Source organism: Notamacropus eugenii, chromosome 2 (genome assembly GCF_028372415.1).
Source record: "Notamacropus eugenii isolate mMacEug1 chromosome 2, mMacEug1.pri_v2, whole genome shotgun sequence".
Taxonomy (NCBI): Eukaryota; Metazoa; Chordata; class Mammalia; order Diprotodontia; family Macropodidae; genus Notamacropus; species Notamacropus eugenii.
This window is the reverse complement of record NC_092873.1, coordinates 501364765-501380214: the sequence shown is the minus strand read 5'-3', so window position 1 is coordinate 501380214 and position 15450 is coordinate 501364765. Positions and strand designations below refer to the sequence as shown.

Here is a 15450-nt window from a genome sequence, read left to right as displayed (position 1 = left end):
AGACTTGTATGCTGTCGTGGGGAGGGAGGGGGGTAGCGGGGGGTAGGTGTGGGGGGGATAAAATCTTAATTTTATGGTAGTGATTGTAGAACATTAAAAAAAATAATAAAATTAAAAAAAGAAAACTATTGAATTAATAAATATAACGTAGAAGTTGGTCTTATGATTTTTCTTTTTTCAAGAAATATAAAAAATTATTGTAAATAAATAAGAGTTGATTTTATGGAAAAAGATAAAATAGATAAAGCATTGGTTAATATGATCAGGGAAAAAGAGAAGAAAACCAAATTAGTAGTATCAAAAATGAAAAGTGTCAATATATCACTAGTGAAGAGGAAATCATAGCAATTATTAGGAGTTATTTTGCCCTATTATATGAAAACAAATTTAAGAATTTAAATGAAATGGAAGAATATTTACAAAAATATAAGCTGTCTAGATTAACAGAAGAGGAAATAGAATATCTAAATAACACTGTTTTAGAAAAAGATATTGAACAGGCCATAAATGAACTTAATAAAAAAGTATCAAGAGCAGATGGACTTAAAAGTAAATTCTACCAAACATTTAAATATCAATCAATTCCAATATTAAATAAATTGTTTAGAATAATAGGCAAAGGACTCCTACCAAACCCCTTTTATGAAATAGATATTGTACTAATACCTAAATTAGAAAGGGCAAAAAGAAAAAGAAAATTTCATTAATGACTATGGATATAAAATTCTAAATAAAATACTAGCCAGGAGACTACAACAATATTTCATCAAGATTATACATGGTGACCAAGTGGGATTTGTAATAGGGATGATTTAACAAAAGGAAACTATGAACATAATTGATGTCAAAAACAAAAGTAACAAAAATCATATGATTATATCAATAGATATAGAAAAATTTTTTTTACAAAAATTTTTTACTCATCCTATTTAAAACACTTGAAAGTATAGGTATAAATGGATTTTTCTTTATAATGATAAGAAGTAGCTACCTAAAACTATCAGCAAACATTATTTGTAATGGAGATAAGCTAGAAGCCTTCCCAATAACAACAGGAGTGAAACAAGGATGCCATTTATTGCCAGTATAATTCAATATTTTATTAGAAATGCTAGCAATAGCAATAAGAGAAGAAAAAGAAATTGAAGGAATCAGAATGGACAATGAGGTAATAAAACTATCTCTTTCTGTAGACAATAAGATGACAGACAATCCTAGAGATTTAATTTTAAACATTAGGTGAAATAATTTTAGCAAAGTAATAGGATGTAAAATAAACCTACATAAATCAACAGCATTTCTATATATCAACAAAATCCTGCAAGAAGAGACAGTAAGAGATACACCATTTAAAATAAATGAAGACTATATAAAATACCTGGGAGTATACCTGCCAAGACAAACCAAGAACTGTGTGAACATAATTATAAAACACGCGTTATGCAAATAAAGTCAGATTTAAATAATTGTTCATGGGTGGGCAGAGACAATATAATAAAAATGACAATTCTACCTAAACAAATCTGCTTATTCAATGCCATCCCAATTAAATTACCAAAAAATTATTTTATTGAGCTAGAAAAAAATGACAATAAAATTCATTTGGAAGAACGAAAGATCAAAATTATCAAAGGAATTAATGAAAAAAAATGTAGCAGTACCAGAGCTTTAAAAACAGCATAAGGCATTAATTATCAAAACTATCTGGTACTGGCTAAGAAATAAGAAGGTGATCAGTAGAACAGAGCAGACATATAATACACAGTACTAAATGATTATAGCAATATCGTGTTTTGACAAATGTAAAGATTTAGGCTTTTAGTATAAGAATACACTATTTGGTAAAAATCACTTGGAAAACTGAAAAGCAGCCTGGGAGAAATTGGGTATAGATCAACAGCTTACACTATTTACCAAGACAGGGCCAAAATGGATAGATGGCCTGCTTAGACATGAAGGGAGATAACATAAGAAAACTAGAAGAACGTGAAACATATCACCTATCAATCAGACTTTTGGACAGAAGAATATGAATAAGAGACAGAGAGCACTGTGAGAAGTAAAATGGATAGTTTTGATTACATTAAATTTAAAAAGTTTTGTACAAATAAAACCAAAGTAGCCAAGATAAGGAAAGAAGAAAATGGGGGGAAAAATTTATAGACAGTTTCCCAGATAAAGGTCTCCTCTCTCAAATATAGAGAAGTTTGTCAAATTTGTAAGAATATGAGTCATTCCCCAATTGATAAATGGCCAAAGGATATGAATAAGCAGTTTTTTAATAAAGAAATCAAAACTATATAGTCATATAAAAAATGTTCTCAATCATTATTGATTATAGACATGCAAATTAAAACAATTTTGAGATATCTTACACCTATCAATATGGCTAAAATGATAGAAGAAGAAAATGATACATACTGGAGGAGATGTAGAACAATTGGGACACTAATGCACTGTTGGGAGAACTATGAACTGATTCACCCATTTTGGAGAGCAATCTGGAATTATGACCAAAGAGTTATAAAGCTGTATTTACCTTCTGATCCAGCAACAATGCCATCAGGTCTGCTTCCCCAAGTGATAAGGACATTGGCTCTATTCTCTATGTCAAAAGGTATACTTTGAAGAGTCCCCTTTGTCTAGGATATTCTCAGTCATTTCAAAAGAAGACCCTGAATAGGACAAGGCAATGCTTAATCCTAAGGGAAAAAATAGATAATGATAGGATTTCTGGAATCCATGACACTCTAGGGAGATTTTTTTTTTTTTTTGCAGGCATTTACCCTCCTGGCACCACATAGATGGCCTTGCACTGTCTGATTAGAGAGCATCCCTTGCGTTATAGGTAGAACTTAATGACTGTTATTAATGGGTCAGTGGATATGTTCGGTTCTAAATTTAGTATTTTTATATTTGATAGTTTTAAGAATTAAAATTGAAACCAGAGGATCTAATTTCAAATCACTGTTCTTCTGATGACTACCTGTGTAGTCTTGGAAAGGTTATTTAACCTGGATTTTAGTGTGCTTGTGCGTGAAATGAGTGCACTGTACTAGATCAGAACATTCCAGACAAAGTAAACAATCAGTTCTAAGGTATATACATAGGGGCTAATCAGAATCTCCTGTGAGAGGAACAGCAAGAGGACAAGTATAGTTAGTTGGATTATAGATTGCAAGAGGGGATTAAAGTTGAAGAAGACTGGAAAAGTAGGAAATGGATCATTTGTGAAGGGCTTTAAATGCTAAAAGAGAATTTTATAAAACTTCATCTTAGAGGTAACAGTAAGCTACTGGAGATCATTTAGCAGAGGAAGTGGTCAGACTTATGCTTTAAGATTTATATCTTAATAAAGATAACCAAACTCATGGGAGCTAATAGGATCACCAAATAAGACAGTACAGAACGAAAAAGAGAAAAAGGCCCAAGACATGGCCTTTGGGGACACCAATGGTTAGGTGGCATGACCTGGATGAATATTAAGCAAAGATCACTGAGAAGTAGTAGTCAGACAGGTGGGAGAACGAGGAAAGTACAGTGTCATGAAAACAACATAGAGGAGAATATCTAGGAGGAGACAGTGACTGACATCATAAAAGGCTGTAGAGAGGACAGAATGATAAGCAACTTCTTTAAAGAAACTAAAAAAGATGGGGTAGAAGACCCAGCTTTCAGGATTAAATTTCAAAGTACTGAACAGGAGTTGAGGAGACTAACAAAAAGCTTACAAAAAACCTCATGTGACCAAGAAAATATTATCTTTATGTCTACTTTCCCACCTCTACCAAATTTCACAAAAATAATCTACAAGGCATTAAGGGCATCCCTGATGAACGTATACAACTAGAACAGAAAGGCTTTTGCAAATGATATTTGATAACAAATCATATATTTATAGTAACAATTGACTGGAATAGAGAATTACAAGATCCTACTGATGCTTACTGTTCATTGACTATAGAAATGCATTTGGTTTAAGAAAACAAAACCATTTCAAAGATTCCTAATGAGGTGTCTCCTATGCATATGTTAAATTCATACATTACTTGAAAAATGAAATATAACAAATAAATTTAGTGAGGCTCTGATAATTTATAATCAAGATGTCAAAGATGTCTGCCACTGTCATGAAGGATGTCAAATGCAGAGACCAAATGGAAAAAGAAATTCCTATAATGATCTCCTACTACTGTCTGGCAAGCTGAACCGATTAGTCAAGCTGACTCAGCAAAGCCTCCTAAGTGGTAACAGTTTACAAGTACAGAGGATTTAAGGGTTTGCAAAGGTTTATGCATATATTATCTCATTAAACTTTGCAAAAATCCATCAGTAAGTATTGTTATCTCCATTTTACAGATAAGATAAGAGGGGCTGAATGGAAGTGATTTCACCCAGTGATTTGTGCCACAGCTACTAGCACAGAAGGCAGGATTAGAACACAGGCTTTTCTGACTCCAAGTTCAGTCCTTATACACTGTCACACTGCTTCTCCAAATCCACAATCACACAGGGAAAACTAAGTAGACAAAGCAATGGGGAAAATCCTAACTTCAGTCAATATGTAATTTGATGGATAAACCATAGCACTCAAGTCCAAATATGAATGGAACAATGAAATGGGTCCAGAACTTAACAAGAAAGAAAAATAGCCTGGATTGACTTTGAAAAACTATATGGTGCCTTTACTAATACTGAAACAAAGCCCTGTAACAATAATATTCTTCCAGTAAGTGCTATGTGGCTACAAGACATGGACTAAAGTATCTAAAGAATTGGATTTCAAGGTTACCTAAAAAGCAATGCAGGGGTATACAGTGGGCACATGGTTCAGTGGAAAAGGGACTAGCTACCCGCTACCTGTGCAAACCCAGGCAAGTCACTGAGCTTCTCTGGGCTTCAGCTCTGTATCTTTAAAAAACGGGAGCTGGTTTACAAGATGTATAACATCACTTCCATGATCCTATGATCCTGCAACACACTATCATCTATGAACTACACAAAAAGCAGAGATGTATGACTAAAAAATGCTCACCTGGTAAGAGCAGAAAATGATTAATGACCAGCCTATATGCTCGACATAAATGTGTCTATACATCCAAAAAACTTACAAAAACGCACCCAGCATATTTAGTGATCACCTTGCAAAGGACATACAAGAGAGCAAGGGCAAGCAGCACACATGAAAAGAACAAAAGAATGGGTGATGAGCAGATCACAGTTGCATTAAATAAATAAAAACTGTGCTTATATGTTGTAAAAGAAATGTACACATAATAAACTGGTGAGCTTAGATGAGAAAAAATAATGTAAATGTCAGGTATTTGTAAAAATGTCAGATGATTTGCTTCCCAAAGACTTCACGATTTTCTGCTTGATAATCTTTAAGAAACAAAATAATCATATTTTTAAAGTTGCAAAACTAAAACCTATCAAAAAACATTAACTGCTTTAAAATGTATACTATAAATCTGTCTAACCAATCTTTTCCCTTCATGGTAATTTTCCATTCTCAAACTACAGCCATCCCCACAAGGATCTGCTCTCAGGCATACTCTCTTCCAAGTCTTCTCTCTGTTGGCAATGTCAGGTGATCAGTAAACTTTTATTAAACTCCTACTAGAGGCTAAGTGCTAGAGATACAAACACAAAAAAGACAGTCTCTGCCCTCATGGTGCTCGCCATCTAACGAGGGAAGACAACACAAAAAGAGAAGCTGAAGGGGACCCAGCATGGTTCATGATGAAGTCTTGTCCAGGAGTACAAATGGGTGGGAAAAATGAAGAGATGGCTGGCCTAGGAGCCCTCTTTCAATGGAGCTTGTGGGAGGAGCTCTCTGCTCCACCCTCCAACCCTGCAAACAGAAGGCCAGAGGGCACCCTCACTGGGATTGTGTTCCTCAGTAAGTGAGTACCAAGGCTGATCCAATCTCATAAGAGGGTGAGTTTCTGGATGAAGTCACCCCTGGGAGCATGACAGAGCCCAAAGGAGTACAGCAGGGTTTGGAATGAAGAGATGTCTGGCATGGGAGCCATCTTTAAAAGATAGCGTTGAGTAGAGTTCCTATGATTCCCAATCTCTCCTTCCACATTTGACTTCTTCCCTCAGCTCAGGTCTCACTTCACCATAATGGTACGCTACCCAACCTCACCTGTCTAAAAACCTGAACTCGACACCTTCTCTGTAAAGCCAGGCTTCGGCCTCATGGCACTGTTGTTCTTCCAGTCACTCCAGTTCATATCTTCACACTACTCCCTCTCCCTGAACCCCCTCACATCAATCCTGTTACGCAGCCTCACATTCTATCACAGTCCTACCTTCATCCATGACTTCTCTCCATTCACCCTGTTACTACTCTAACTCCAACCCATATAGCTGCTCTCTCTGAAAACAAACTGGTTTTCCTACCTCCAGTCTCTCCCCTTTCCAGTCTCCCTTTCACAAAGCTGCCAAAATAACAATGCACAGATTGTATTGCATCATCCCTTGCTCGATCAGTGATGTCCTTCACTCATAGGATAAAATATATATATTCCTCATCTTGTCATTTAAGACTGGGGTCAATTTACAATGGGACCAGGCTAACCGTCCAGCCTTTTTTCACAATGTTTCCTTTCACACGCTGTATATTACTGCCAAAATGGGTGACTAACCACTAGGCAAGTCTGTTCTGTGCTCTCCAATTTCTAAGCATTCACACAGATAATCTTCGATGTCTGGAATGGGTCCCTTCCAAATCTTAACAGACATGATGAAATCCTCTTCCTTCAAGGTCCAGATCAGAAGCCAGTTTCTTCTTGAAGCCTTCTTTGATTCCCTTGCCCCAGATTAAAAATGATTTCTCTACCTCAAATGTTCTTGAGTCCTTTGTCTGAATCTCTCCCTTGATCTTTATCACATTCTACCTTGTATCGCATCATTCTGTATATCTGTTTGATCCACCACTCTCTGGTGGGAATTGTGTTGTTTTTCATCTTTGAATCCAGCAGAATGACAGCTCTTTAAGAGTAGGGGGTTGCTGTTCATTTTGTCTTTGTGTCTACAGCTCATAAAAGGGTGCTTTGCACAAAGGCTCATTTATTCAAAACTGGAAAGAATCTCACAGGCCATATAGCCCACCTCCATTTTACAGAGGAAGAAACAAAACCAAAAAGGTTACATGACTCACCCAAGGTAATAAAGCAAGTATCAGAGGCAGGAAATGAACCCAGACTCCAACTCAAGTTAGTTTCTCTCTACTAAACTACATCCCCATAAGAGATATTTAATAAATGCCTGCTGAATTGAAATCAGTTTTAATCCCCTATGTCTTGTAAATAGTTTGTTGAACTGAGTTATCTGAGATTTGAAGATGATGTTCTAAAGTTACATTAAATAAGAACTCAATGTAGCATTCGTTAAGCATTTACTATGTGTCAGGTACTGTACTAAACACTGGGGATACAAAGAAAGGGGAATATAGCTCACAATCTAATGGAGGAAACAGCCCAGGAATAACTATGTAAACAAGATATATACAAGATATTTTGGTAGAAATAGCATATGCAAGCACATCTGGATACAATGAATATTAAGAAGCCCCCTCAGAAAATTAAAACCTACCACAGGTCAAGAAGTCAGCACAATAAAATTCTAATACAACAAAAGAACAGATGTAGTTCTTTGCAATTCATAGACTTGACCCTTTTTAGCTTCTACACCAGCAAATTGTGTGTGTTCACCCTTCAGTGCCAAAGACCATGCTATCAGAGAAATAACGACATGACTGGCACTTGACTTTGTTTTGAGTGAGGGAGGGCTGTGCAGGTCACCAGCCTCACTTCTCCTCCATAGCCATCTGAATCCAGTGACCAGATGTTCATCAGGATGATTGGAGATGACCCAGGATGAGGCAATTGGGGTTAAGTGACTTGCCCAAGGTCACACAGCTAGTGAGTGTCAAGTGTCTGAGGTGAGATTTGAACTCAGGTCCTCCTGACTCCTACACTGGTGCTCTATTCACTGCACCACCTAGCTTCGGAAAAATGTAGTATTCATTAAATGCATATTCAGTATCCAAAAAAAGAGATTACATACTACCCCTACCAAAAAAATTATAATTGCTTGATGATTAGGTATCTAGAGGGATGCTAGCACTCTAATACATTTTTATATGGATCATTTAATGAGTGAATTAACCGTGGAGTCAGGAAGACCTGCCACTAAACATAGCAGCTATCACACCGTGGCAAAGAAGTTGCTCAGAGTAAACCCTAGTTACCACACAAGGAGTTTCCTGCACTAATAAAGCCTGCCTTACCTCTGAAATACTCAAGCGCAAAAGCTATCTGTGTGAATTTAATTTCTGCTTTCCAGATGAGAAAGTTACAGGACTTACCTGGGATCACAAGGACAATCAACAACAAAGGAAAGACTTAAATGTAAATTTTCTCTTTCCATTCTCCTTAGTAATACTGGAGCACATGTGTGTGCATGCAATTTTGTGCAAACACACACACAAACACACCTTTTTGATGTAGTTAATGGTCATTATGCACACAAATGTGATGGAAGTAACCCAACAGTTAATTACATTTACTTTGGCAAAGCATTATTTTTTTTTCCTGTCCCAGTAGTAGAAAATTTTTATTATATTAATTATATTAGCATATATAAACTCTTTGAGGTCAGGGATTCTCTCATTCAGGTTTGTATCCCTTTCAAGTAACCTGCAGAGCAGTTCTAAATAAATTTTGTAGATTTGAATTGAAATACTGGATATAACATCACAAAAATTAATTTCATTACCTGATCTATACCAACTGACAGCAAAGAGATATTTCTGAATGACAAAGGGAAGAAGCCTGGAATTAAAGCAATTTAAAAACTGACAACATATATCCTTCAAACTAACTTTCCTATCCATTTAAACTCTACTAAAGAATTTAAGATTTTGTCTTAAGATACACAAATTATTTAGCTATTTAGCTACAGCATGACTATAATTCACAAAATACTCCATCCCTTAGCAAAGTAAAGAAATATTCTTACTAGTTTTATGAATACAAATTAATGAAAGAATATCACGTTTATTCACAAATGCAAAATGGTCCTTTGGCACCAAGCTATGACATACCCTGGGTCAAATTATATCCTTGGCAATGAAAATCGAAAACAACAGACTTAAATACTGAGTGTTTCATCAGCTGTCATGGTTCAGTGTAAGGAGCACAGGATATGGAGTCAAAAGACCTAACGTTCAGATTCTAGTCCTATTACTTACTACCTATGGGATCTGAAGCGAATTATTATCCATGTCTGACTTATTTATCCTTCTCTGCATTTCCTCCTGTGTCAAATAAAAGAAGTCAGACTAGATCAGGGGTCCTTGACTTTGGGTCTGTGAGCTTCTGCTTTTAATATTTTGAAAACTATTTCAATATAATTGATTTCCTTTGTAATCCTATGAATTTTATTGTATGCATTAAAAACAATCTGGAGAGGGCTATCATAGGCTATACCAGATTGCCAAAAGTGTTCATGACACAAAAACAGTTATTAACCCCCACAAGCTAAATGATTTCTGATGACCGTTCCCATTCTAAACCTACAAAAATAAATCTATCACTTCATGGTACTTAGCCTAAGTTGGTACTCAAACTACAGTTGGTCTCGGGCCCATCTGCCAACAGTAGCAAGAAAAATACTTCTAAAAAATTACTCTTAACTCCAACCGCCTCTACCTATCATTATTTGGAATTATCCCTGTATCAAAGTAACTCTTGCTATAAAAGACTAACCAAGAGACCCTTGCCAACAAATGGCAAAAGAATTTCCTACTGCAAAAGTTATACAAAAAGCCTACTTCAAATAACATCAAGTAATAATTTCTGATTCATAACAATGTTATTGAATTTCCTAACACTCTCAGATTACTAATTTAAAGCATTCAAACAAAAGAGGACAGATTAAAAAGTAACTTTTTGAAATATTTTTCAGGGAAACTGCCACTTTTCCCCATTCCAATGCAAAAGAAAACCAGGAAAGATTATTTATTTTTTCTTTTTTTTCTTACAACCAACTAGACAGATTTTCTTCTCTTAGAAAAGCCAAAATTTTTGGTTATTTCAGCACTAATAATGGAAGAGATTTGTAAACTGTCCCAGGCCTTTGTCTGAGGGTGCCCTTCATTTGCTGATTATTTTAGGCAAAGAAACTTCATCAGTAAAAGGCAGGCAGAGAGACTAAGGGAAATTCAAATACATCAATACTCTTTTTTTGGAAATTTCTCTAGAGGTTGGGTGATGGGAGGACATAACACTAAAATGATGCCTTTCCTTTACGGACTTTGCAACACTAACAACCCCCTGGGCTCTCAACAACGACCTGCTTTGTCTGTGAACGTGTCTAGCAATGAAGGGCACTTTTTCAAACTGTTGTGAAGAATCTGAACTGAGGCTGCTGTTCAAGCTGGTCCATGCCACACCTCATGCACAGCACTGTCAGTAGTACTGTACTAGAAGTCACCCTTCCAAAGCAGGTTTTATCCTAGAGATCACACATACTCAAGGAAACTATGCCAGGAAGAAAACTAGAGGATGCTGCCCACTTCAGCAATAAAGCCTGTTACAACACTCATGCATTTCAAAGGCTACCCTGCAAGATGGCACACACAGATCACAGTCTTTCTACCTCTGGCATGGCTACAGGAATTTCCATGATAAAGGACCTTCTAAAAACTCCCCTCCAACTAGGTGACCATTGCCCATTTAAGCGAGAAGACTTGATGAACTTCAAATACCACCATGGAAAATAACATTTAGGGTTTATCTTCCCGTCTGCAGAATAACTCACCATTATGGCCCTGAAAGCGTTGTCACCCAAGGAGAGGCCTTTCCAGCTATCAGCCCCACCCCCAAAATGCTACCTGGGCGCCCTGGGGCATGTTTTCTAGGTGCCCACAAGGAAGTGCGCCTGGAGGGGCAGGGGCGGCTTCGTCCCGGGATCCTCCAGACCCGGCATACAAAAGGGGCTCCACAAATCGGGGGTACGGTCGCTTCCAGCACTAAATCTCCGAGGAACACAGAAACGCTGGGCCAGCTCGCTTCAGGAATCAAGCCTGGGACACCCTGCTCCCGAATTTCAATATTCCTACCGCCCAGGGAGGCGAAAAAGGGGGGAGCGTCCCGTCTTTGTGCCGGGGGGGAGGAAAAAGGGGGGCGCGCGGCGGTCTAGGGAGGGGGGTCCTCAGCTAGGGGGAGGGGGCGGGGCGGGAGCCTTTCTCTTTCAGGGCTTTGTCCGTGGGACCCGTCTCCGTCGTGATTCTTGGGGTTCTACCGTAGGTTTAAGGGCGCGCTCCGATGAATGGGTCCGTCCCCAGGGGTCCGGGGCGCACAGAAGGGTCACCCAGCCCCCGGGGATCAGACGCCCATCGGAAAACAAAGCGCCCGCAGGACCGGGGCGGGTTCTGGGGGGGCCGAGGAGGTCGGGGCGGCCTCGCCTGCTCCTTCCCCTCCCGCGCCCCAGGTCGGGCCGAGGCCTGGGTGCCGGAGGGCCCGGGGCGCCGCACCGAGCCCCCCAAGAGCCCCGGCCATCTTGAGGCGGCCCGACCAGGCAGGCCCCGGCGCGGGCTCCCCGGGGGGCTCACCTTCATCGTAGTCCATGGCGGGCGGGAGCCTCGGGCCGGGGGACCCCAAGCGACAGCGTCGGCTCCCGCGGCTGAGAAGACCAAGGACGCCGAAGGAGATGCTCTCACCTCGGGCGCCTCCAGCGACAATGAAGAGGCCGGGGACTGCGGGGGCGGGGGAGCCTGGCGGGGCCGGAAAAGGTCAGCGAGGGAGCGCGGCCCGCGATTGGCGGAGATGCGCGTGGATGGGGCGGGGCCTGGGGGGAGGAGACGAGGGGAAGTCGGTGGGCACGTCACTCCAGGGCTCTCCCCGGCCCGGCCCCTCCCCCACAACGGGTGGGGGCGGGGCGGGAGCGGAGAGGAGGCGAGAGCGGGAGCTAGAGGGGTGGGCGACGAGCCGCCGCTGAGGTGCCTGGGAAGGGCGGGTGGGGGGGGTCACCTGCTCGGTGGGGAGGTTCTCCTCTGATTTATCTAAATGCCATAAAGCGGGTCCTCAACCTGGGGTCCTCCGGGCTATTGTTTAGGGGAAAGAAGTCCAATTTGTGCCAGACTTGGGTTCCTAGTCCGCCTCCTGCACCCACCAGCTCTCTGCGCCTCACTGTTTTCACCTGTCCAATGGGAAGATCACCTGCGGCACCCACCTGGAGGGGTCGTTGTGAGGGTCACAGGTGATACTGGAGGAAAAACGCTTAGCAAGCTTGACAGTGCCGCGGAAATGTCACTTTATGGAGCGGCAGCGAACTAGAATGCTGGGCTGGCATCAGTAAGACCTGGGTTCGGGTCCCACTCTGGCCCGATAACAGGCATCCTGTTCAGGCAGTTCCCAAGAACTTCTCTGCGCAGTCACACAGACAGTTGTGGGTCTGCAATGGGGAAGGGAGTTTCCACGCCAAGAGCTGATGAAATCTATGTGTGTATATACATGTATGTAACATAGAATCAGTGTCTATACGTATATATTTATTTATATATGTGTGTATATAACATCACACAGTAATCAGTCCGTAAGCATTTAATAAGCCAGGCAACGTGGCAAGACCTGAGAATACAAAAAGGCAAAAGACAGTTGGCACACTAGAGGAATTTACAATATAGTAAACATAGACAAAGCAAGCGATACAAAGTATCATAATTATGTTACAGCAGTAGACCTTAAAGCAGTTGTTCACAAATTTTTTTAGTAACGTGATTCCTTTGTAAATTTCTTAGTTGTTCATGATGGTAACTGTACTATATCTTTTGAGAAAATACATAATGATGAAAGGCTACCATGAATTTAGTACACTGAACTTATCACTCACATTCAGTAACATTTGAAAAACAGTAATATCTACATATGAAAAACTTTCTGTTTATAGTAGATATGTGTGGTGGAGGCTGAATTGTCTACCCAGGGGCAAGCTCCCAGATATGGTCCCTAGAGGTCAATTCATCCTCTGTTACACAGGTCCTGGTCTATTTTATTGACCTATTTATTTAGATGGTCTCCCTTAAGTATCTCCAAGGTCTCACCCCACCTCCCCATCCCCCCCCACTGCCCCTCCCCAGTTCACACCTTACAGGTCAAGTCCTTTCATTTTTGAGAATGAGAATCCTGAGGCCAGTATAGAGACTGAGAGAAATACAGAAACAGAAAGAGACAGAGATAGTGAGAGACAGACAGAAATAAAGAAAAGCAGGGAGATAGTGCATGCTTGATCTGAGGTCAAGAATTCCAAGTTCCAATCTAGTCTTAGACACTTTCTAGCTATATGACCTGGGGTAAGTCAATAAGCCAACCTACCTCAGTTGCCTCAACTATAAAATAATAGTAATATAGCATCTACCTGTCAGGATTGTTGTGAGGATAAAATTAGATATTTTTAAGTAATGTATAAATGTAGTTATTTTTATAATCTTCTATTATATCAATGTATCATTAATGGGGTGCTTGGGTGCATGTGCTTGGCCCCAATTCTAAAATCACATTTCTCCCTAGCCTCAAAACAGTATCCCAGGAAGTTTCTCCCTAGCCCAAGGACACAGCCTGCCCTAGCAAAACTTTTATCTCTTTCCCTGCTACAGTAGCCAGCTGCATCTATAGAACTTGTTAGTCTGAATGGGCTGTGTACTGGGTTGTTACATTTACTACTCACTGACCAATCATATGTATCCTAGACTTAGACATACATATATTCCCTTATATTTATCTTATCTAATAAGACATTGATGAGAGCAGTCTGGTATTCCCTAGTCAGTCTTGACGACTAGTTGACTTAGTGAAGTTTCAGGTCTAAACCAACACCTCCACAGAGCCCCTCCTTGGGCTATTTCCCAATGAACTCTTGAGTAAAATACCTGCACAATAGATACTAAAAGTACATGTTCCTTTAAGGACTAACCACTCCTTAGCTGGAGGAGAAGTGAGGCTGGTGACTTTGCACAGCCCTCTCTCACTCAAAACAAAGTCAAGTGCAAGTCATGTCATCATTTCTCTGATGGCGTGGTCTTCTTCTTCAGCAACGAAAGACGAACACAACAACAACCACTCCTTTACTATAGATTATCCTATATAAACTTTACCTGTATACCTCTAAGATCACAGGTTCCCTAAGAACTCTTGCCCACCGAAAAGCTAATAAATCTTTACCTTGACCTCAACAATGCTTGAGTCCTCAAATTCATTCCAGGAGACCTGCCCTTAGTACTCCCGTCTTTGCAGGGGTGGGGGGTGGTTCTCACCCCTCCCCTTCCAGCCTTCATCGTCATGACTTGTTTAATCCTTTCCCCATAAGGGATATAGGTTGCTTCCAGATTTTTGTAATTACACATCATACTGTCTTTCACCACATAGTCATTGCCACTGTTTAATTGTAGAACCCTGTGTGGGTTTTTTCCTCAGTCCAAAAAATTGGTTTGTAACCTTTATTTGTGTAATTGTTGAATAGTATAATTTTGTTCATCACACTGCTTAAAAGGTAAACAGAGCAGCAATGTTTTCACTAGTGGCATATGGATACACATTTATCTCTTTTTAGCATTGCAAGCTGGAAGCCTAGAATTCTCAGCACAAACGCATTGTCAATATTCAATTTTAACATATATTCACAAGTATTCCATGCATCCTAATTTTGCACCAATGACACTTTAGTAATAAATGATTACTAAATAATAAAAAATTATTAAATAATACCAACACAATTTTTAAAGCTTCCCATAATGGTCACAACCCATTTTTTGGCAAAAAAAAAAATTGACATAAAATTTGCAACATTATAGTGCTATGAAAATCTTTGAACCGATAGTTCTTTTTTTAAAAAAAGCTTTGGGACAGAGATTCTTAATCTGGGGTCTGTGAATTTGTTTCAAAGTATTTTGAAAATTACATTTCAATGTAATTGATTTCCTTTGTAATCCTATACATTTTGTTCTATATGTCTAAAAACTTTATTCGGAGAAGGGGTTCATAGGATTCACCAGACTGCCAAAGGGGTCCTGACAAAGAAAAAGTTAAGAACCTCTGCTTTAGGGGTATATCTCAACAATAGAATTATTGATCAAAGGTACAGAATTGTTTTAATTTGCATCTCTTTGATTATTAGTGAGGCTGGTCTTTTTTTCAAGTTATTATTACCTATTTCTTTCATCTTCTATAAATTATCTCCTCATATCAACAGCTATATGCTGTCTTATCCCTAGGGTTTTATGACACTTGTCTTTGTGGTTCCCTTTCTACTTGACAGATCAGTTTCTGCGTCTACTGCAGCATCATCAACCATGTCCCAAACTCTCTTGATGGGCATACCCCAGGAATCTTCTTCGGCCTTTCTCTTTCTCTACATATACTTTCTCTTAGTGATCTACCA

At 39.5% G+C, this 15450-nt stretch overlaps 1 protein-coding gene across 3 annotated transcripts in view; it reads right to left on the bottom strand.

Annotated features, from left to right (window-relative positions):
- Nucleotides 1-11939, bottom strand: part of ZNF326 (zinc finger protein 326) — a 41261-nt gene extending 29322 nt beyond the window's left edge. For 2 of the 3 annotated variants that reach the window (XM_072649042.1, XM_072649043.1), the window contains exon 1: nucleotides 11627-11939. In XM_072649042.1, the coding sequence (XP_072505143.1) occupies nucleotides 11627-11642 (16 nt within the window). In that variant the 5' untranslated portion in view covers nucleotides 11643-11939. The remainder of the gene's footprint in view (nucleotides 1-11626) is intronic. The other variant, XM_072649044.1, reaches the window with a different exon arrangement.
- Nucleotides 11940-15450: the final 3511 nt, after the last annotated feature.